Source organism: Mustela putorius, unplaced genomic scaffold (genome assembly GCF_011764305.1).
Source record: "Mustela putorius furo isolate JIRA1106 unplaced genomic scaffold, ASM1176430v1.1 tig00003846_pilon_pilon_pilon, whole genome shotgun sequence".
In the NCBI taxonomy this organism is placed as follows: domain Eukaryota; kingdom Metazoa; phylum Chordata; class Mammalia; order Carnivora; family Mustelidae; genus Mustela; species Mustela putorius.
In genome coordinates this window covers 20,866,803-20,891,089 of record NW_025421999.1, presented here as the reverse complement: position 1 = coordinate 20,891,089, position 24,287 = coordinate 20,866,803, and the positions used below count along the sequence as shown (strand labels likewise).

The window sequence follows — 24,287 nt, the reverse complement described above, 5'->3', positions numbered from 1 at the left end:
ACATGTCAGATAAAGGACCAGTGTCCAAAATCTATAAAGAACTTATCAAATACCCAAAGAACAAATAATACAATCAAGAAATGGGCAGAAGACATGAACAGACATTTCTGCAAAGAAGACATCCAGATGGCCAACAGACACATGAAAAAGTGCTCCACATCACTCGGCTTCAGGGAAATACAAATCACAACCACAATGAAATATCACCTCACACCAGTCAGAATGGCTAAAATTAACAAGTCAGGAAATGACAGATGTTGGCGAGGATGCGGAGAAAGGGGAACCCTCCTACACTGTTGGTGGGAATGCAAGCTGGTGCAGCCACTCTGGAAAACAGCTTGGAGGTTCCTCAAAATGTTAAAAATAGAACTACCCTACGACCCAGCAATTGCACTACTAGTTATTTACCCTTAAGATACAAACATAGTGATCCAAAGGGGCACGTGCACCCAAATGTTTATAGCAGCAATGTCTACAATAGCCAAACTATGGAAAGAACCTAGATGTCCATCAACAGATGAATGGATAAAGAAGATGTGGTATATATACACAATGGAATACTATGCAGCCATCAAAAGAAATGAAATCTTGCCATTTGCAATGACGTGGATGGAACTAGAGGGTATCATGCTTAGCGAAATAAGTCAATCGGAGAAAGACAACTATCATATGATCTCCCTGATATGAGGAAGTGGAGATGCAACATGGGGGGTTCAGGGTGTCAGAGAAGAATGAATGAAACAAGTTGGGACTGGGAAGGAGACAAACCGTAAGTGACTCTTAATCTCACAAAACAAACTGAGGGTTGCTGGGGGGAGGGGGTCTGGGAGAGGGGGGGTGAGGTTATGGACATTGGGGAGGGTATGTGCTATGGTGAGTGCTATGAAGTGTGTAAACCTGACAGATAAAAATATCCCTGGGGATAAAAATACATTATATGTTTATAAAATATTTTTAAAAATTTAAAAATTAAAAAAGAAGACTGACTAGAAGTGAAGTAGTAGGTAGCAGTTTAAAGTATAACAGTGTTACTAAGATTTATAATTCATATTTGAATTGGGAGTCCTTTAAGTAAAATATTTTTAAATGATTACATTCTATATATAGATATGGACTATAGTCAACCTAGAAATTTTCTTTATGTTATTCAGAAGTGTTCTGTTCCTACTCTACTAATAAGAAAATGGATTTATTCCTCTGACCTTCATAAGCCAACATTCTAAATGTACTTCACTGGTAACTATAACCATCTCATCTCTCCCTGTGATTTCAGCTCACGTCATGATCTCAGAGTCGTGAGACAGAGCCCCGCACCGGGCGCACTCAGCAGCAAACCTGCTTCTTTCTCAATAGTCAAATGACCTCAACATTGACGTCCCATTAGACATTTCTTTGAGAAATCTGAGAAATCTTTGTATTATCTCCTGTAGAGAATACCACTGTCCACCAGTATGTCAAATAAGCATTCGATCTCCCAGGTTAATTAAAGGCAAATTTTATGCACTTTTTCTGAAAGCTTTAATATGATCAATGAAACATTCTACCACCTCCAAGCAGCCCCCCAATGGGCACCCGGGTGGCTTAGTAGGTTAACCATCTGACTTTGGTTCAGGTCATAATCTCAGGATCCTGGAATTAAGCCCCATACTGGGCTCCACACTCAAGCTCAGCTTCCCACCCCAACCCACCCCCACCACCATTCCCCCCACCAACTCGTGCTTGCTCTCCCAAATATATCTTTAAAAAAAATAATGTCTCCAATTTTTCCAAAACATAAAAAGCTTTAACTGTATTGATTTAACCACTCTCCTCTCCATCTTTTGCACAAAATAGCACTATCAGTTTTGCCTTTAACTACCATGGAACAACATGGACATAAAAAGGATTATGGATGGGGGCACCTGGGTGGCTCAGTGGGTTAAAGCCTCTGCCTTCGGCTCAGGTCATGATCTCAGGGTCCTGTGATCGAGCCCCACATCGGGCTCTCTGCTCAGCAGGAAGCCTGCTTCCCTCTCTCTCTCTGCCTGCCTCTCTACTTATGATCTCTGTCAAATAAACAAATAAAATCTTAAAAAAAAAAAAAAAAAAAAGAAAGAGGATATGGATGTTGATAGGCCAAATAATACATCAAATAATCTTTGTCCTCCTTCCCCACTCCCACTTATTGAGAGCCACTGAATTAGACCTACTGGGCGCAAAAATGCTAATGTGACTATAGTAATAATCATTATATAATCAGAGGGGTAGCACATTTACTTCAAACAGTTGATAATTACAAAATAGTTTATAATGTATCCTTATAGACTCTACATATAATATAGAGTACTGCATAACACTTGCATTTCTGGAACACACATTAATTGATAAAGAAAGGTGATTTTTAAAAAACTTGACCACAAATAATCTTGAACACATAGGCAGTTCTAGTCTTCAGGATTAGCTTCCTAAACAGCTCCTTGAATCCCCCTCAATTTGCATTTAAAATGGTCTACTCTGAATTGCAATCACAAAAAACTAAGGAAGGTCTATTGAACATCAATTGTGTCTCAAACTCAGACCACTGAAGGAGATACAAAGTAATAATAATAACAAGAGTGCACATTTAAGGGGCGCCTGGGTGGCTCAGTGGGTTAAGCTGCTGCCTTCGGCTCAGGTCATGATCTCAGGGTCCTGGGATCGAGTCCCGAATCGGGCTCTCTGCTGGGTGGGGAGCCTGCTTCCTCCTCTCTCTCTCTCTGCCTGCCTCTCTGCCTACTTGTGATCTCTCTCTGAGAGATCTTTAAAAAAAATCTTTAAAAAAAAAAAAAAGTGCACATTTAAGGAAACTGGGGCACAAGGTCATACCTGCCCAAGTAATGGAGTCAGACCCACATCCCAAGCAATGTGGGTCCTAAATGTTACTCCATACTGACGTCACAGAATTAAAAAAAAAAACAAAAAACAAAAAAACCCCAAGAACTAAAACCAAAACTCAAAACCAAAAACTCCTGCATGTAAAGAACTCCAAGGTTTGTTGAAAGGTAGTATTAACATCTGCCAACAGAACATTCAAGTTTTTTAAGATTTTATTTATTTGACAGAGATCACAAGTAGGTTGGGGGGGGTGGTAGGAGAGCAGACTCCCTGCTGAGCAGAGGGCCAATGTGATGTGATGTGGGGCTCCATCCCAGGACCCTGAGATCAAAGGCAGAGGCTTAATCCACTGAGCCACCCAGGTGCCCCGAACATTCAAGATTTTAGTAAATTCTCTAAGAAAGATTTTATAATCTTTCTGTCCTGAAGTGACATCATGTCATGAGTGACTAAGAAGAAAAGCCAATGACAAGATCTTGAAAGATTTTACTTTCATTCTATCCTTAAAAGTGAAAAGCCTTTCCCACAGAGGAGTCTGTGCTTGATGGTATGTAAAATGTCAATTACTTCAATGTATGGTTTTATTTTGTTTTGTTTTGTTTTTCATTGTATGGTTTTCTGATCTTTCTTCTACTGAGAAATGTCTTACTATGGAATTGTGAGCTCCAATAGTACATTAAGACGCACAACAGTCTTGCGTGGGAATCTGCACACTGAGGGTCCCTAACTCTGTAGTTCATCTCAGGCTGCTGGGATTCTTAGTAGAAAGAAGAATCCCATACACCTAACCCTGGCTGAGGACCTCCACCAGAGGACTCTCAAGCCCGGCTCCCCACAGTATCTGAAGAGTCTCTAAAAAAGCGGAGACACCCCCTCCCCACCCCCCCCACACTTTTCTAAAACTCGATGAGACACTGGAGTTTCCGTTTAGACAAGCAAAGCAGATCATTTATGCATTCTAAAATTTGGACTAGAGACTCAGAATAAAAACTCTTAACATCATGCTCCCAGCACAAGAAAAAAGCATCCTTTGAACAAAAAGCTGCCTTACTCTATAAAACGATCTGCTGAAGCAGCACCCTCCTGGTGCTTTCAGGGGGGACTATGTTAATTATTACTCATATCATGAGTGGCCTTCAGGGCTAGAAATGTTCCTGCTAAAAAAAACAGTCCAAAAATACATGCCATTATCATTTGAGAGCTCTACACAGTAAATACATGCATAGGAAAGAAAAATAATGGGCCACATTTTTCTGTACTGAAAAAAAATTAATTCTAGATTTTAAAGAAAAATTTCCGGGGCACCTGGGTGGCACAGTCGGTTAGGTGTCCAACTCCTGGTTCCTTTGGCTCAGGTTGTGATGTCATCATCGTGAGCCTGAGCCCAATGTCAGGCTCTGGGCTCAGCTCATCTCAGGCCTGAGATTCTCTCCCTCTGCCCCTCCAGCCACCCCCCACCTTGTGCTCTAGCGTGCATGGCCTCTCTCTAAAATAAATAAATAAATCTTTAAAAGAACAATTTCAGAAAGATTCACTAATGCCCTATAATCTTCCTGCTAATAATCCCTGATAAACAGAGAATCTGTTACCAAAAAATTTCTTTAAAATCATCTAATTCATTCTGGCTTCATTAATAATAAAACCCATTTGATCCTCAAGCACTCTCTGAGGCAAGCAGTCATTATCCCCATTTAACAAAAATGGAAATTGGACTCAAACATTAAATCACTTGCTCAAGGCGACACATGCACCCATAGGCAATATATACTTAATCAGTACTAAATTTACTTTTAAATCACACAAATTTCCTCCAGTTAAAAAAAAAAAAAGTATATAATTTTTTATCAGAAAGTTCTTCTAAACATCTAACTAAAATCCCATTAGATATACTTTAAGAACACTGTCTCTTCTAGGACTAGAGAACAGCTGCTCGTTACTTCTCATATGGAAACACTTTGGATATCCCAGAAACAACGAATCCTTCCTCTCTTCTCTTCTTTTAAAGGGCATTAACACTTGCAACTTTCCCCAACTTAGCCTGTTAACAGATGATGGTTCCCCAAGATGACCACAAACTCCTATCCCACATACTCTTCTTCTAATTCAACTTTCAACATTCCTGCCAAGGAGAGCTGGGAGCTATGGTCCCAAGCAAGTGCTCTGAATCTGGATCTGGAGAAGACAAAGGTAGCCCTATGTGACTTATGAGTTAAGTCATAAAAGGTGATCACTTCCTTGGAACTATGACATCTTGCACCCTGTTGTCATGCTGTGAGAAAGCCTGAGCCACTAGGTAAAGAGGCCATACAAAGGTATTTGAGGGAACTCAGCTGAGGGCCTGGCGAACAGCCTACATCAAAAACACCAGACATGTTAAGCGGACAAGCCTTCACTTGATTCCATTGCCAAGCCCTGGCTTTGAAACTTCATCCTAGCTGAATGCCAGACATCACGGAGCAAAGAAGCTATGTCCAACAGGGCTTTTCCAACCCTGGCCCACAGCATTTGTGGCATAATGCCACCAAGCATGGAACATACACTGTACAGCAACAGTAAACAGAACTCCCTAATGCAGAACACAAGCAGGAATTTAAAAGGAGACAAGGAAGGAAAAGACTCCTTTCTAAACATTCAAAATAAATACCCCCAATTTTGCACTCTAAATATCACTAGTTTTGTTTTGTTTTTAATTTGACAGAGTGCACAAGCAGGGGAAGGAGCAGAAGGAGAGGGGCAAGCAAACTCAGTGCAGAGCCAGATGCAAGGCTCAGTTCCGTGAATCCAAGATCATGATGCAAGCAGAAACAAAGAGCGGGAAGCTTTAACCGACTGAGCCACCCAGGTGCCCCAAGATCACTGGTTTTACAGATAGGAGTCTCTTAGATTCTCATACAAATCTTATTAAAAGTGCATATGAAAAATAAAATAGAGGGGCGCCTAGGTAGCTCAGTCAGAAGTGCCTGCCTTTGGCTTAGGTCACAATCTCAGGGTCCTGGGATCAAGTCCCACATCAGACACCCTGCACAGTGGGGAGTCTGCTTCTCTCTCTCCCTCTGCCCCTCCCCTAGCTCATGCATGCTCTATCAAATAAATAAATAAAATATTTAAAAATAAATAAAAAATAAAATAGAAACATACTATAATATTTTCTATCTTCATCCTATGCATCTGTCTCTTTTGAATGCCTTTTCTCTTCTCTGATGAAATCTCAATCAGCCCTTTAGGCACAAATCAAATACTCCAGTGGCTGTAAAGCTTTTTGCCTCACAGAATGAACCATTTGCCCCCATAAAATATCTGACCAGCCCTCTAATACAATTCCCTATTCTAATGCATATGTTGTCATTACTTGCCCACATGACTCCTTCCTTCCCTGTGAGATCTGCAAGGATAGGGGACATTTCTTTTTTAAATTTTTGGGTTCCCACTGTCCAGTATATAGGAAGTGTTCATTAAATTTTTGCTGAATTAACAAATCTGGTTATCTGGTTTCTTTTGGTTTCTAAACCCAGAGCAGATACAATGCAGAAAACCAGAAAAGACAAATGGCACTGTCTTTAAAATACTACTACTACTACTACAAACACACACACACACACACACACACACACATAACACCCAGTGAACAAAGACAGAAAAGGGCAAGTCCGGGAGTTACCTAGAATTCTGTTGCATGGAATCTACGGTTTACAGTTACATGGTGGAGAGACAAACAGATCTGTGCCTTAGAAGAGAGCACAGGCCTAAGTGAATGTTGGTACATTTCAAATCAGTTTAGAAAATAGGAAAATATTTCACATTTGAAAAGTATTTTCCCCTAAGGGTGTCTGGCTGGCTCAGTCAGTGGAATAGAAGACTGGTGATCTTGGGGTTGTTGAGTTTAAGTCCCACACTGGGTGCAAGCATTACTTTTAAAAAAAAATGTTTAGGGGCACCTGGATGGCTCAGTGGGTTAAGCCGCTGCCTTTGGCTCAGGTCATGATCTCAGGGTCCTGGGATCAAGTCCCACATCAGGCTCTCTGCTCGGCAGGGAGCCTGCTTCCTCCTCTCTCTCTCTGCCTGACTCTCTGCCTACTTGTGATCTCTCTCTGTCAAATAAATAAATAAAATATTTAAAAAATTAAATTAAATTAAAAAATAAATTTACAAAATCTTTAAAAGTGTTTTCTCCTAAATGACAAGTGCTCAAAAAAATAAAGAAACGAAATCAGAAAAATTAGATACACAAACCTCTAATGTTCTGAGGGTTTTGTGTAGCCACTGTTTTACAATAATAGCACTTTCTATTAGTTCTGTGACCCTCCCCCATCTGTCCAAAATGTTGCTGCTTCAGTTACATTTCCTGAAGGACTTCTCTCCCTGCTGACCCACGCTGCTACCTGCTACCTATCTGTTTGGAACGCAGCACAGAGCCACTCAGAAATGCAGCTACAACTTTTGTCCAGCCCTCTCTAATATGCCAACATTTTTTTAGAAGCAGCAAAATATATATAAAATGACAGGAACAAAGAGACTACCTCTTAGTATGTCTGGAAGACATTTCAGGAAATTTTTGAAAAAAAAAAATCAGAAAATGGGATTTCTGAATTACTTGTTTTAAATTCTATCTACTTTAAAATTGCCCAGATTTGGGGACACCTGGGTGGCTCAGTCAGTTATCTGACTCTGTTTCGGCTGGAGTCATGGTCTTAGGTGGTGAGATCAAGCTGGGCTTAGGGCTCTGTGCTCAGCTCAGAGTCTGCTTAAGAGGTTCTCATTCTCATTCTCCCTCCCCCTGTCCCTCCCGCGGCTGTAAAATCAATCAGTCTGCCCAGATCTGTTAAATAAAAAAGCCTATGTACAATCCCATTTTCCTTCCATCCTTCATTTTGCTTATGTATCTCTTAAGTATATGATTTTCCCAGTATAAATATTAATTCAATAATATTCTCATTATTCCTCAGCAGCATATTTTGTTTCATTTTTTGATGCAGCAAGGAGGGGGGCGATGCTACCTCTAAGAAATGTGCAGTAAAGTACAACGGATGCCTGGGTGGCTCAGTCGGTTAAGCATCTGCCTTTGGCTGGGATCATGATCCCAGGGTCTTGGGATCGAGCCCCACACTGTGCTCCCTGCTCCACAGCATCCTGCTTTTCCCTCTTCCTCTGCCTGCCCCCCCCACCTTGTGCTCTGTCAAGTGCAACATTCATGGCCAAGAGCCTAAGGATGCTCCACCTCCAAGAGTATTAACTTTAAGAGAAGAGAACCTTGGTTTTGGTTTTTTTTCCTGGAGCCTGAAAGTTTCAAGTTGAGAGCTATTCTGGAGTTACTTAAATTCTTGTGTTATTTCTTGTTTTCTTTGAGTGCTAGTGTTCTTCCCACTCACAACTTTTCCAGTGAGGCTTCCAGATCTACATTAAGAATAACTACTACTTCTCTACAGGCTTGGGTTGGTGAGATTAACCAGGTAACTCGCTGGTATGATCTGCACACCTGTGAATGATTTTTACTTTTAGACTCTATTTCTTAAATTGAGAATGAATCCCAAATATCCACTGTTGATTCACAAGGGAAGACAGGAGGGCTGTCCTCTACTTCAACAAGGTTCTGAAGCAGAAAAGAGAATAGGACATTAAATAGAAACTAAAGGTAGAAATCACAGGGGCAGACAGGAAAAGTCAGAAGGGAGAACAAATAAAGACACTGCACCAAAAAAAAAAAGGGGGGGGGGGGACGAAACCTTCAAATTCCAAGTTATGGAATAGTCACATTTTCAAGAAACTCAAGTTGCCAAACTCCTTAAACTCCCAGCAAATTTCTGTCTCTACGGTGTTACTCCAAGAAGTGTTTGAATAAAAGCTTTCTATTTAGCCAAGTGTGCTAGAAAATTCAGTTTTCCACTCCCATCCTGTGCCTAAAAGAGAAATCTACTACTTCCCAAGAGGAAAACAACTCCTAGCGTTCTCTTAGATTCTCAGAGGTTGCACCAGCTCTGTTTGCATCCCCCTGAGCCAGACGTGGATCTCCGTGGGAGGCACTCCTAGAACCCATGTCTAGGCCCATATATGTGGTGCCTCAGAGGGCATGCCCACAAAATGTCCTGAGATGCCACAATCTCAAGCAATAAAGCTCTCAAAGCTTATGCTACTCTTCAGCCCTCATCAAATTAATATATTTTATTACTTTTTTTTTTTTTTAAGTAAACTCTACACCCAATGTGGGTGTGGTTAGAACTTAAACCTTGAAATAAGGCTTCAGTCGCAGGCTCTGCCAGGCACCCTAACAATTTAATTTTCCTAACACTTCTGGAGAAACTGAGGTATTTTTATTGTTTATATATTTGTTTGTTTGTTTATGTAAGTGATTTCTCACCCAACATGGGGCTCAAACTCACAACCCTGAGATCAAGAGTCACACACTCTTCAGACTGAGCCAAAGAGCCAGCCAGGCGCCCCTAGAGAACCTGACATTTAACACAGAAAAGTCTGGCTGCACAACAATGTGAATGCACTTAACGCACTTAACTACACATTTAAAAAAGAAGATATAAACTGTATAAGTATTTTGCCACAATTCAATTTTTTAATTAAAAATGTTTTAAAAACTTTTTTTTTAATTAAAAAAAATCTAAGAAATAGCCTAAAAAACAAAAAGCTAACAAACAAAAACTAGGGGCAACATTTCATATTAAAAGAGACTACAGAACCAAATGCCAAGGGGGAACCTGATTAGCTCCTGGTTTGAAACCTAAAACCCTAACAGTTTGGGGACAACTGGGAAAACTCATTAGACAGCTGATATTTGACATCAGTTTTCTTGGACTTAACAGTCACATTCATATTATATGCAGTTCTATAAAATGATGCCTTTATTTTAAGACAATGTGCTTTATGGATAAAGGGTCATTTGTAACTTACTTTCAAACAGTTCCTTCAATGCACACACATATATACACACGCACACACACACAAATACATATATAACACACACACAGGAAGAGGGAGAAAGAAGCATACACAGCACTGAAATAGTTCTTATTTGGCCACTTGTTCTACCACATTATCGCAGCATCACAGGAGCTAAGACAAAGAGATCTATACAACACTGCAGACCCCAAAGTACCACCCAGCTTTTCCACCTGAGCTGTATACTGTTTCTACTACTTTAATTGGCTGGTGACAGAATGCAAATATCTGACTGACAGACAGACAGACAGATAGCTTTCTGAATTGCTCTGCAAATAAAATGATCCCACAAAACAGAGAATTATTGTTTAAGTAGAGATTTGGGAAGAAGGTTGAGAATATCTTTATAGGTATTGTTACAAGTATGTATTAATGTGCAGACTGTGAGGGCTTTGCTCTTTGGATAGTTGTAGAATTTCATTATTTACCTATTGAGACATCAGCCCTTCAAGTGATGCTTCCATTCTCTTCTTTATCACTTCTTCAACGGAAGTATTTAAGTGCCAACCATGGTATACTTTTCTGTGTGTTTGGTTTTGTTTTATTACCTTTCCAGAACTATTGAATTTCCCCAAGGTTTTCTTTACCTTTTTTCTCCTCTTTCCACTATAAACTGAGATTATTAATCCCTCTTCTCACCATAGTGTCAAAATATTCTGCAGGGGAAAAGAGAGTAAGTCTCAGTGTGAAAAATGTTCAGTTTTACGAAAGCAAGAAAGCCCAAAATTTAAGTCTTTATTGCTTCTGTTTTGAAGGTAAGTGGACTTCTGTATTTTTTTGTAAAATCTGAATCCAATGTAATAAGCATCTTTACTAATAACCTCCGAATACTGTTGGACTCTATGTATACTCTTCTTGTTTTGATCATATACTTTGCTATTAACTAAGATCAGTAATATAAACTCCCAATAAATTGAGTTTTATATCAAAGGGTTGTTTCCTAAATTTTAGAATAACTCATTAGTTTTCTTGAGGCAAATCAAAGAGCATGAACTCATATGGTCAAAGGCCAGGAAGAACAGACTATCGGGTACAAAGGCTCAAGTAAGAGTAGAAATCGGGGGAAAAAATGGGTTTGTGATAGACCTATCTAGTAAGTGTTTGGGAATGTTATTCTGTGATGAGTGGGGACTTGTATTATTATAAAAGGGATATTTGGGGAAGATCAGTCTATTAATGACTTACAGTGCCAAAGAAGAATTTATTAAATCAGTCGAAATACAGTTTAAAAATGAAGGCCTTTTTTTTTTTTTTTTTAAATGAAAGACTTTAAGCTGCCTATAATACTATTTTGAAGGAGCGGGACAAAGAATGAATGAATAAATAAAAAATACACACATATACACTCTACCCTTACTAATCAATTTTTTTAATGTATTTTATTTTGTTGTTTATTTTTTTAGAAGATTTTATTTATTTACTTGACAGAGAGAAACACAGCGAGAGAAGGAACACAAGCAGGGGGAGTGGGAAAGGGAGAAGCAGGCTCCCCACCTAGCAGCAAGCCCAATGCAGGGCTCGATCCCAGGACTCCAGGATCATGACCTGAGCCAAAGACTCATATTTAACTGACTGAGCCACCCAGGCACCCCCTTACTACTCAATTTTTAGCAAACCCATAAGAAAACAAGTACAATTTCCCTTCATTCAGATAAACCAATGCATACTGTCATTTTAAGCATCTTTACTGAACAAAAAAGACCAGCAAATTTTAATGCTTGATTATTCAAAGCATTTTAGTTTAGTTTTTCCTCCTTGATATTAAACTCCAAAGAATTTATATAAAAAATTCTAATCTGATGGGGCACCTGGGTGGTTCAGTCGGTTAAGCATCTGCCTTCAGCTCAGGTCATGATCCCAGGGGTCCTGGGATTGAGTCCCTGATCAGCGGGGAATCTGCTTCTCCCTCTCCCTCTGCCTGCAGCTCTGGCTACTTGTGCTCTCTCTCTGTCAAACAAAATTAAAAAAAAAAAAAAATTCGAATTTGTTTCACTGCTATTAGAAACTAATCCACGATTTATCTAACTCAACTTTCAAAAAAAAGTTTGTATAAAAGGCCTATTCCACTTGAAATAACAAGTACTGTAAGTTAACTACTCAGTATGATCAAGCTGATAAACTAGTAGCAGGTCCTTAAAGCCGCAAGGGCATGTATCTGCTAGCCTGGGTTTTATTTCTATATACCTTCACTAATTTATAGATTTCAGTCAGGCTACTCTATTGCATTGCTATTTTCCATCTGCATGGTGCTAACCTTTTTACCTTGATTCAACATAGCAACTCCGCTCTCGGCCTCTCCAGTTTCTTTCTGAATGTGTCTCCTTCCTCCTCTCACCCCCCATATACACTTGATCTCTTTCTCCAAGATTGTCAACAACTCTCTGAACAACTCTGTCAACAACTCTGAACAACTGAGGCAGGTTCAGAAAAACTACAATGAGCCTGTGGGAGGCACCTGAATCTCAATGGGAAATTTCTCAAGAAGGGAATGGAAAAGGGCACCCATAGCCAGAAAAACTCAATCCCTTTGGTGGGGAAGATGCTGGCTTCCCTCACTCCTCTGAGGCCAAGCCAGGTAAAGGCAAGGTGCTCAGTCTGAAAATCACAAGTCCTTGAAGGTCTTCCCTTGCCTTACCCTGTCTTTATCTGCTCTCACCTCACAGGGGTAGAAGGGCTGTGGGGCTCAGTGGTACCCGAAGGGAACAGGCCATCAGCACTGCCCAAATTATGGATCCAGATCAGAAGACATTATAATGTCAGAGCCGGGGTGCCTGGGTGGCTCAGTGGGTTAAAGCCTCTGCCTTCGGCTCAGGTCATGATCCCAGGGTCCTGGGATCGAGCCCCGTATCGGGCTCTCTGCTCAGCAGGGAGCCTGCTTCCTCCTCTCTCTGACTGCCTCTCTGCCTGCTTGTAATCTGTCAAATAAATAAATAAAATTTAAAAAACAAACAAACAAAAAAAATAAATAATGTCAGAGCCAGACAACTCTTGGTGGGAAACCCAGATGCAAACAACAATTCTGCAGGTGAGCATCTGGGGCCTCAATTCCCCGGGAATCACCCCATACTCTGTCTACCACAAGCTCTTCAACCCCCCCCCCCCCCCCCCCACTACAGGATCAGCTGCTGCTCCCAGTGATAGTGGGAAGGGTAGGGGGGCTCTACTAGTGAGACTTCTGACCTCCAGAGGAGGCCCAGCTCACTGGCCCTACACAGGCCAGAGGTATCCGGACCCAGGTCCTTCCTGCCCAAGGCTTTGCTCGCCTTGAGTCGAAAATCTGGGGTTCCCTTTATCTCCTCTCTTTTCTCCTTAATGCCTTTTCTCAAAGTGAAAATATTTACTACTACAATGAGATCACCAATGATTACAAGAATGCTGTTATGTGAGCATCCTTTAACCAGAAAAGGGTAATGCTCCAATTTTATTTTCTAATGTCCTTCAACATCCAGGCATAATGTTGACTTTTGTCACTATCAAATGTCACTGTCAATATGTTCAGTTCACAGTGAATATCACATCATTTTTTGGTGTAACTGCTTAAAATCTTTCATTTATTAAAATCGTTAATTAACTGTACACACCTCCTGCTTAAAATAAAAAGTAGCACAGCAAAAATCAAAGAGCTTTACATGACTTCCACTTCCTTCACTAGGTTACACTATTTATACTTACCATGTGTTTATTTAGAAAAGATTCTAGTGGTACTATATTAAAATAACATTTTAAATGGAATAAATTTTTTACATCACACTTTTACAGAGGAGTCTTGAGGAATCAAGATATTACTACTTAAAAAAGCAACAAGAACACTACATATAAACCTCAAATCAGAATTCCAGAAATTAAAAATACAATACACTACCAGAAACTCCAAAGAGGCAGGTATGCCTAAAGCTTTAGGTATCTGGTTACAATTTCCATCCGTCTTAAATTGTCTATTTCCAACTTATATCATTTGGACCACTTGAATCTAATGAACAGTTTTAAGACATCTAACACTACAAAGTTTGTAACAATATCCTTAAACAGGCAAGAAATAAAATGCATAAAAACTAGGGACTGTAATACTCAGTCCTATTGGACAACAGAAGCTCAACCCCCCAGTCTGCAGGACCACAATGTTGTCCAGCAACCGACTAACTTCTTTTTTTTTTTTTTTTAAAGATTTTATTTATTTATTTGACAGAGAGAAATCACAAGTAGATGGAGAGGCAGGCATAGAGAGAGGGAAGCAGGCTCCCTGCTGAGCAGAGAGCCCGATGCGGGACTCGATCCCAGGACCCTGAGATCATGACCTGAGCCGAAGGCAGCGGCTTAAACCACTGAGCCACCCAGGCGCCCAACCGACTAACTTCTAACAACAAATCAGCCAATTACTGCACTGTCTCTGTTAAGTGATCTGTTTTCAACCTAATGGCTTACTTAACAAATAGCTAGCTTCTTCCCTAAGTGCTGTTAGCAAAGCCAGTGTGTTTGGTAAAGAGGGAAACCATAGATCATGATCATACATGAAATACCTAATGATAGTAACAGACTTCCTCCAGAATCTTGACTGTGTTTCCTTCACTACCAGCCATCTTCCATCCTTTAGAAAAAAAAAAAAAAATTGAGAAAGCCAAGGAAGAAGGAGAAAAGGAGGCGGAGGAGAAAAGTCTACAAGGATTTATACCCAAAGTGAAGCAGTCCAAAGCTGTACCGCTATTTACTGCCCATCCTCACTTCAAAGGACTGGGCAGCACAGAAGCTGAGTCTGGGTGCACAGCACACCCAATGAGATCCCCACCAAAGGCTGCAGGCACAAGGTGACAGGGACAGGACAGCACAATCCCCTCAAACACCCACGAGCCCCTACTGCCAGTCTCCGTAACTAGAAAACCACCTTCTGTAATTTCAGGAAACGCTATCAATGTTCACAGAAATTCAGGGTCGTTCAGATTTCAGCAAGAGATTTCCATATTCCTTATTAAGGAATCTAAAAATGTATGTGAAAGAATTTACCTATGCTCCAACAATAACCAGAGGTGATTACCTGATAAACACACTTATGAATAATTCTAGTTTTAAAATACATACAGGCACATTAAAAAAAACATATTTTTAGTTTGTCTTAAGTAATCTCTATACCCAACATGGGGCTCGAACTCATGACCCCAAGATCGAGTCACATGCTCTAGCGACTAAGCCAGCCAGATGCCCCTGAAAGTTTGTTATCCATGTAGCAATCTAAATTTCCTCTTTAGTTTTACTCTAGAAAGGACTCAAGTAACAACCTAAGTTCCTCTACAATATGCAACTCCATTTTGACAATAAGTGAAAGCTTTTCACCAGTAAGCACATTAACAATAGAATTAGAAATTCTAAGATAGGGGCGCCTGGGTGGCTCAGTGGCCTAAGCCACCGCCTTCGGCTCGAGTCATGATCTCAGGGATCTGGGATCGAGCCCCGCATCAGGCTCTCTGCTCTGCAGGGAGCCTGCTTCCCTCTCTCTCTCTCTCTCTCTCTCTCTGCCTGCCTCTCTGCCTACTTGTGATCTCTGTCTGTCAAATAAATAAATAAAAAATCTTTAAAAAAAAAAAAAAGAAATTCTAAGATAAGTTAATATTAAATATTCTCACAAATGCAACTGTACCACCAAAGGCAAGGAAGTCACTTCATGTCTGATTAATAAGCTGATTTCAGGGGCACCTGGGTGGCTCAGTGGGTTAAAGCCTCTGCCTTCGGCTCAGGTCGTGATCCTAGGGTCCTGGGATCGAGCCCCACGTCGGGCTCTCTGCTTGGCAGGGAGCCTGCTTCCTCCTTCTCTCTCTCTGCCTGCCTCTCAGCCTACTTGTAATCTCTATCTGTCAAATAAATAAATAAAATCTTTAAAAAAAAAATAAGCTGATTTCATAAGCAGAAATAATCTGCTAGAAAAGACAATCATCATTTAGATGGTCAGTCAGCAACAACAGGAACTTCCAGAGCTCACTCACACTCCGTAAGCTGAGCCTTGGAATATGTGGGATCACATTTCACACGGACACATTAAATGAGTAACAGAGAATACCAGGCATTATATTTTCACCTATGACAACAGGTCTTCAGTCCCCGGGAGCTGGAAGCAGTGTGTGCGGCTCCCCACACGTGCACAGGTGAAAGAGTTCCCTGAAAGCTCTCCTCACTCCTTGCAAACAATTGAGCAGGCAGAAGAATTCCACAAATAGCAGAGCACAAGTCAGATGACTGCATACATTATCAGCCTTCTTTTAAGACTCCAGTACCTCAACACCAAGTCATCCACGCCACAGAGATTGCACAAAATCTGTAAAACATGCATCACACAATCACCACCTAACAGTTAAAGATACTAGAATTAAATATATTGTAAAGATATAAGAAGCCAAATATCTGTATCAGTGTTTTGTCCTTTCTAAAACCTATATTGCAGAGTGCTCTCACTCTATTTTCTTCCTAGTCCCCACACCCAAGTTTTCTTGAGCTTATTTTCCTAGCTTTTTTTTTTCTTTTTTATTTATTTGTTTGACAGAGATCACAGGTAGGCAGAGAGAGAGAGAGATAAAGAGAGACAGAGAGGAGGAAGCGAGCTCCCCGCTAAGCAGAGAGCCCGATGTGGGACTCAATCCCAGGCAGGACCCTGGGACCATGACCTGAGCCGAAGGCAGAGGCTTTAACCCACTGAGCCACCCAGGCGCCCCTTCCTAGCTTTTTTTATGGTGGGAAATAGGCAACCTGGATGAACTTTCTCAAAATATACTCGTACCCCCTTCCACTTCCCTAGGGGAGAATTACTCATCTGTGTCACCTCTACAAAGTACTCCAAAAGACACCACCACATTATGCTGAAAGAAGTGTAGCCCACCAGCTAACAGAACACCCATTAAGAGGACAGAGCTGAGGGGCAGTTGTTTGTTCAAATTCTTCTCCAGTAGTCTGGCTGTGTGACCCTAGGCAAGATACTTAACAGTTCTGTGCCTCCACTTCATGAACCAGTAATAGGAATGCTAATAAGCACGCCCACCTCACTGTGTTACAGGGAGAAACACGCACAGTATACAGTAAGGGCACTCGAACCCTGCTTAGGTTTTTAGTAAACACTCAATAAACGTTACCTGTTTTTACTCCATCTATTACAGTTCTTATTTTTTGAAAATTAAAAAACAAGAATCCTGCAATTTAAGAATCATAAAACACTGGGCTAGTGACTAAAAAGCCAGAAACTGTCTGTAGATCTTAAGTGACACCTGGCCAGGTACAGGCCTGCCTGGATGCAAGGCTTTGCTGGACACCTGCTGGCATGATCTGCAGGACTGGAACCACTCAAATCTATCCATCCCTTTCATGGACTAAACGCCTCCACTGACTGCCTTATAAAAAGGCCTGCAAACGTGTTCTTTATCAGATTCCTAAAAGGAAGACATTCTCACACTCACCATTCCCTCTCATCCTTATGATTTGTTTCCTTGCCCTTGCTGGTCAAGGGTAACCCGCCCCCCCCCCCGGAAGTTTTGCTCATAGGCACAAGGACTTAATCTCTCTTAAGCTTCATCTTCTGAAAAATGAGGTAACCTCTATTTTACAGGGCTGTGGCAAAAAAAGAAAGAATGAAACACACCTCAAAAAGCCCCTAACAGGTTGTTGGCTCTCAAGGAGAGCTGCTATTATCATTTACATTGCATTGTCCTTACTCTCCCACTACAGACATTTCTGTCAAGAGCAAGAATGAGTTAAATCTAGAAAACTCATAATCACAGAAGAACACCTGTGTAAGGCTGCACATGGGAGTTTTCCATCCTTTAGAAACTGAGGGTGTGAAGGCCCAGAATATGTAGCTTTAGAGCAACAAGGCACACTCTCTCCACAGAACTGGGAGGTCCCTGACTAGTTGCCCTAATATCTTCCACCAACTAAAGACTGGCATGCTGACCACACACGACATGACTCCAAACAGTATAAAACAACACTAATTATAATATTCATACCTCCATTAAAGGAAAATTATTTGACTGTAAGCTACTCAGCTAAGGAGACATTTAACAACTTATTATAAACAATCCTATTTTCGGGGGGGGAAGCTCAAACCCAAATCAAATTTTTTTGATAATATATAATTAAAATTACACACACCAAAAAAACAGATCATTAGTATCCAAGCAAATTGAAAATTAAGGTGAACATGTATCTTTCCAACTTCTCTGTGCTCCCCACTGTGAAAAAAATCACCCACTCTGTGTTCCCTCTTAAGTCACAGGATTCGTAATAGGTGGTTTCGGCTATCAATGTAAACCGCCAAATGCTGGGATACTCATCAAATAAATAATGAACAAATGAATGAAACAATGGTTAAATGAGGCAAGAATGCAAAGACAAGATCTAAAAGGCCCAATGCGGGATTTAAGTTACTCATCAGGAACCCTTAACAGTTCATAATTAGCTGCCTAGGAGGCATAAATTCTACCAGATTTAACCTACCAGGTATTTATCAACTGATACGTAAAATTAAAAACAAGTTGCCAATAACTTCTACCTATAAGCAGTTCTCCTCTCTTTCTTAAAGATTCTCATCTTAACCCTCAAAAGCAGCTAAATAAAACAGCCTCGTAGATTCCCTGCTTATTTAATTTTCCTCTAGAAATTTCCAACTAGGGAACCAACTAAAAATTGTCCTGGAATCAATTTTTCCACAATTGCATTATGTCATCATAGCCACTAGAAGCCAGAAATGTGGTTACTGATGAACATTTCATAGGGCAGACATAAAATCTTTGCCCTAAACGCCAAGAGCATTGTGATCTACCTACGGACTATCTAGCTCTTCCATTTCAATTACTATCAAACACAAGTTTATCTTTAAGATTTCCAGTCCTATTCATAACCAGTTTTGCCTCAGTTTTACAACAGCTAGAAGAACTAAACCAGCTTCTAAAATATTCACAGAAGTCACAATCTCACCTCTATTTAGAAATTAGTACCTAAAATCCATAAGGTACCTAGAATCCATAAAGTTTCTTTATGCTGTCTGAATTGAGGGTCTATGACCTAAAACTGTATTTTATAGCTTTTCCAGACATTACTTTTAATAGACTCTAAGGAGTAACATGACATAACATTCCTTCTACAGTTTGCAATTCATAAACCCTTCTACAACTCTTTAAACAAAAAAGGAAACAAACACATAAATGCTAAGAATATTTTTTTGTTGTTGTTTAGAAAGCAAGTCATAGAGGTAAAATGAGCTTCAGGTATGAATGTATAAGAAACTGAAGGTTTTGTTCTCTTTTCCTTTGCCTTTCATCACTGGTATGTAAATAGAGTATGATTATTTCATTAGGGGAAAAGATACTAATTTCCACCAATTTTAAGATTTACTGCAGTAAAAGACCAATACCTTAAAAGCAATAACTTACTTTCTTTCCCCCTCCTATTCTCTTAAAATTGAGAGCATGTAATAACAAAAATCCCAACAAAACTATAAACACAGAATACTGAAAAGCCAGTAATTTCTTAAACAGCAGCTCTGTCATAAAAATAGCTAAGCATTAATTAGGCTTTTAAATATAATTTCAACCATGACATAATAGTGATCAAAACATCAAATAAGAACACACTGTGCATTTCAGAAAACTGAAGGTCTAGAAAAATTGTTTAGAGACTTCTCTTTTGCTACCTAATATCCTACAACTGCTTAAAAGAATCACTTTTAAAACCAATACAACACAAACATTTTTTTTTCTAAGAAATTCAGCTGTCAACTTAAGGGTCACATTTAAACCTGATGTGATTTGAAACAGCTAAGGTACTGAATCCTTAAATATAGGATGTGTAATGAAAGCATTGCCCACAGGTCCTCAATTGTGAGGCTTAGAAAGCTTTAATAAGATATAGCAATAGATAAAGCCAACCAAGGAGCATTACCCCTTTATGCACTCATACCACAGCCTAAGTCCCCTTACATTTTACACTTCCAGTGAAATGTTCCTCTAACGGTGAATGAAAGTCATATAAATTATATTTAGCCAATAAAAGGTTAAAATCAGAGCCAAACTATCTAAAAAACATTAAAATTCATAATTGGTGAGCTTTTTTCTACCCTGTTTCTGTAACCTGACATCTAAAAATCAAAGAACTCCTCTATTAAGACCGAAATCCCCAGGAGGAAGAAGGCTCAGATCTAGACTGAGAGCACACAATGGAATCACAGCTGACGATGCACATCTTTTTCTAGATGTCTCCATATGCTTGAGAGGGTTTTTGTTTTTTTTTTCTTTCCCTCTAACCAGGCTTTAGAGGACTTGCTACTCTCTGCCACCAAGAATCTGAGAACATTTTCAAGGACTATTGTAGAAAATAAAGTAAAATAATGTGTTGCTCTTATACATACAAAAAAGAGAGAAGGGCACATGTCAGAGTGACCATCAGTAACTAAATTAACTAATGATGGGGGATTTTCAATGTTGTCAAATTTTGAATGTTGTTTATGATATTCCCCACTTCTGGCAGCTGAATGTTATATCCCCACAGTTTTTGTTATTTTATCACTAAAATAACACCCAAAGGGCTACAGCAAAATGCAATTTAATTTTTGTCTATGTAAACACTCAAAATTATACTGAATTAAGAATTCACATTATAAATTTGAGAATGGTGTATTGCAACAGAACACATTTATAGAGTGTGGTAAATACTGTTTCCTAAAACTACAGTTCCTCAATTCTTTCTTATAGTAACCAAATATTAATAAAATCTTGAGAAAGCTGTAGATATGATAAATACCACGCACATAAGATTACCCACACACACACCAAAAAAAAAAAACCTCTCAAGATCAGTTCAATTCAAGGGATACTTAACACGAAATGAATGAATTCATTCTGTTTAACATGATTCACTCTTTGAACTCCCAAAGATTTTACAAATTCCAGTTGGGAAAAGGATCCTTGCTGCTGTCAGTGTACACTAAACCTCACCAACAAAGAACAGGAGCACACATACACACACATAAAAAAGCACTGTAGCAGCTGCTGCCTTTTTTAAAGACAGCTTATTCCTAAAGAGCAACCTGTGCTTTTTATTGAGAACCAAAGACCTATCCTCCCTATTCTTAAAAGTCAGGAGTTAATAAAGTCACTGGACTGAACCCAACAACCAGCATAAAACAACCAAAAATGTCTCCTAACCCTGCAAAAACCAGAAAAGTACACACACACTATACAATTCAGCAGTGTTTAAGAACAAAACTAATTTATTTTTTTTAAGAATCTTTTCTGTGGGAGGAATCTAGCAAACTACACTTCAGACTTTTTTCTGTAGACAAATATGCTTTGACTAGCTTGGCTTCTTAAATACTAACGCTTTATGTTTCAAACACTGATGCTTTGGTTCCTAACTTCACTTTGTTTACTCAGGAAAAATAAAAAACAAAACAAAACGCATACCATAAACGACAACTTTTTTTTTTAATGTCATCCCAAATGCCGAACTTCCAAGCGCACTTTGGGAGCTGGCGGTCTAACTAAACAAGGAACCAGTGAAGCCATGACAAACAATGATGCTTTACACTCCCAATAATCAATTGACGTAAGGCTATCCCGATGCCTTCATTTTCAGAGCACCCTTGCAAATTTCACTGTTCCCACCCTGGAGGAGCTAAGTGAAACTGAGGTAGGTGTAAACTGCTAACTCCGATGATCCTCTGCACGTAAACCCGCCGCTGAGGTCCAGAACACGATCACTACAATATATATGCCATTTTAGAAACGGGCCTCGGAGAGTTACTGCCACATAGTAAGTGGCTTTAGACTTCGTCGTGCCTAAGACGACGTCTCTAGTGGTACCAAGAAAAATACAGTATCTCGCGTAAACTACGTGCTCCCCCGGGTCAGAGACCCTCTAAGTGACACTACCGCACAGACCAAGGAACGGGTGACTAGGGATGGACAAGAGTGGCTAGCTCAGCGTCTCCATGACTCCCCCGCCCCGCGTGCAACTCTTCTCTAACTGGTCGGGAAGCAACCCCGCCCCCTTCCTTCCTCCGGTCCCTACGATTGGCTTACCGACACCCGGCAGGTCAGCTCCCCGCCTTCGATTGGCTCACTGCCCCATCAGTCACACGCAGCGAGATTCGGGTCGGTGGGAGGGGAAGGCGTTGGAGGAGGTGGAGTGGGAGTGGGATTAGAGGACGAGGTGGCAGAGGAGGTGTTCAGGTTTGGTCCCCGGTTTGGGAAAGTTTCCCCTACCAGTGACAGATCCAGAAGGCGTAAGGCCCGGTCCAGTTCTGGGCCGGTGCAAGGGGCTCGGGTCCCCGATTCCCGCCCCTCGGTCCCGCAGGCCCCGGAAACCACCAGAGGGAGGGGGAAAAGGGAGGAACCATCTAACCAGGGACCGACCCACCCCCGATCTCGGAAGAGGCGCCTCCGGGACTCCCCGGAGGGGCGAGGGGCGGGGGACGGGGAGGTCCAGCACGCCGCGACGACCCCGGCCCCCTCTCTCAGCAGCCCCCAGAGGCCCGAGGGAGAAGTGTCCCCGGGCCCGGGGCGTGACCGTCGCGAGTCAGCCGGGAGGGCCCCTCCCGCTTCCCGCCTGGGGCCCTGAGGGCCTGTCCCTTCAGGGGCGGGGAGAAGGGGGAGAGAAAAGGGGGCGCTGGCGAGCCAACCCGGAACCTCCCGGACCGCCTCCCGCCCCCAGCCCCGGCCCCAGCGCGCCTCCTGCACACATGCCCGCACCCAGAAAGTTAAGTCAGGGGCGAGCCCAGCTCCGCGCCGCCGCGGTCCGGCCCCCCGGCTCCCCGCCCCCACCGCCGCCCGGCCTGCTCGGCCGGAGCGCGCCGCCCGCCCCGCCCGCCGCAGCTCTTTCGCGTCCGCCCGCGGCGCGCGGCGCCCCTCGACCCCCGCCCCCGGCGCTGACACGGGCCCGGGCCGCCGATCCCCTCCTCCCGGCGTCTCAGCCCGCCCGCCGCCCCTGACATCGCGCTTCACCTTCACACACCCCCGAGCACTTCCCGAGTCCTGCCTCCCCTCGCTCGACTCCCACCCTCCGCTGCAGCCGCTCCGCGTTTCCATTAAAGAATGCACCTTCTCAGGATTCACCTTCCCGTCTCAGCCTCTCTGCCCCCGAGGGGACAGGAGCCTCGCTGCTCGCCGACCCCGCACCGGGCAGGCTGGCGGGCGCCTTGCTCCTCAGGCGGGGGCCGCGCCCGCGCCCCCGGCCTCCCCGCCGCGCCTCGGCTCTCACCTCTCGCCGGCGCCGCGGGCTGCAGCCTCCGCCCGCCTCGCGCTCCGGGACTCGTCTCCAGAGCTCTCGCAAAGCGCTGGAGCGCCTCCTTTCTCTCCCAGGGACTCCGCGTCTCCCCGCCGCTTCCCGCCCTCCCCACCCCCCAAGCCCCAACTCCCCAGCTTCGCGGCGCCTCCGGGATGCAACTCCCGTTTTCCGCGCACTCCGGCAGCGCTCCCCGCACACAAAAACAGCCCTCTCCGCGGCGCACGGCTCCGCCGGGCTCGGCGCAGGAAGGGCAGTCGCGGCCGGGGGTGGGGACGCGGCGCCCCCCGCCCGCCGCCCGCCTCCCGCCCGCCCTCGCGGCCCCCAGGGAAGGCGCGGTTACCGGCTCGGGTCGGTCACGCCGTCAGGTGCCGGCTGCCGTCGGCGCTGACCTTCGCCGCCGAAGCTGTGGCTGAGGCTGCGGCCGCCATGTTCCCGTGTTAATAACTGCTGCCTGGTTGTTTATTTCAATGGAGATCCTCCCCCAACTCCCTCCTCCTCCTCCTCCTCCGCGTCTCCGCACTTGCGGAGAGAGACACAGACCGCGCGAGCTCGCGAGCAGGGGAGGGGGCTCGGGAGCCAGGCCGTCCCTCCCTCCGCCTCCCTGGCCGTGGCCGCCGCCAAGTCCTGTCACTGGGGAAAGGACGGGGCGGAAACTTGCCTCCCGCGCCCCCGGGGAGGGAGCAAAGGTGGACGGAGGGTTCTCCGGGGAGCAGACCCTGGCCGCGGGGTCCGCAGCATCTCCGTCGGCAGCGTCCTCTGAGAAGGCGACCCGGGGAGAGGTGAAGAGTGAGGGGGGAAAGGGGACAAAATGGGTGACTTTGGCAAAGGGAGGGTGACCTATGGGTGACGGCAAGTGAAGGGAGAGTAAACAGATGACTCCATGGGGAGGGCAAAGGGCAGTGCCAAAAAAGAAAGCGAGAGGATGGGACTGGCCGGGGCTGCAGAGTGAAGGCAGTGGGTTCCTGGGGCTGCAGACGGCGGGGAAGATGCCCCGGACGAAGATCCGTGAAAGCCAAGTGCCAGGTTCGCCCAGGGAAGAGCCTCCCGCCGGCGCTCGGACCGGGCCCCTCCGCCAGCAGCCTGCACCCCTAGGGCGCACCTCACACACCCCGCGTCTCCTGCTGCGTTCTAGAGGTGCCCCTCGTCCATCAGGTCTCCTTCCGCTCGTACGAGTATAGGCTTCTCCTGTTGCAGCCCTAACTCCAGAAGGGATGGAGGGGGCGCGGCTGCGGGAG

The 24,287-nt window shown here is 43.2% G+C and overlaps 2 protein-coding genes across 5 annotated transcripts in view; one reads left to right on the top strand and one right to left on the bottom strand.

The window, feature by feature from the left end:
* NCOA2 (nuclear receptor coactivator 2) overlaps positions 1–23,979 on the bottom strand; it is a 303,163-nt gene extending 279,184 nt beyond the window's left edge. The window contains exon 1 of one of the 4 annotated variants that reach the window (XM_045063213.1): positions 23,393–23,979. The gene's annotated coding sequence lies outside the window, so the exon portion shown is untranslated. Of the gene's footprint in view, positions 1–23,025; positions 23,176–23,392 lie in introns of those variants that run through there. The other 3 variants (XM_045063214.1, XM_045063208.1, XM_045063209.1) reach the window with 3 other exon arrangements.
* Positions 4,918–23,493, top strand: LOC123387180 (basic proline-rich protein-like). The gene is made up of 4 exons (XM_045063136.1): positions 4,918–5,040; positions 21,403–21,456; positions 21,862–22,356; positions 22,480–23,493. The coding sequence occupies exons 1-4, from the start codon at positions 4,918–4,920 to the stop codon at positions 23,491–23,493; spliced, it is 1,686 nt and encodes a 561-aa protein (XP_044919071.1).
* Positions 23,980–24,287: the final 308 nt, after the last annotated feature.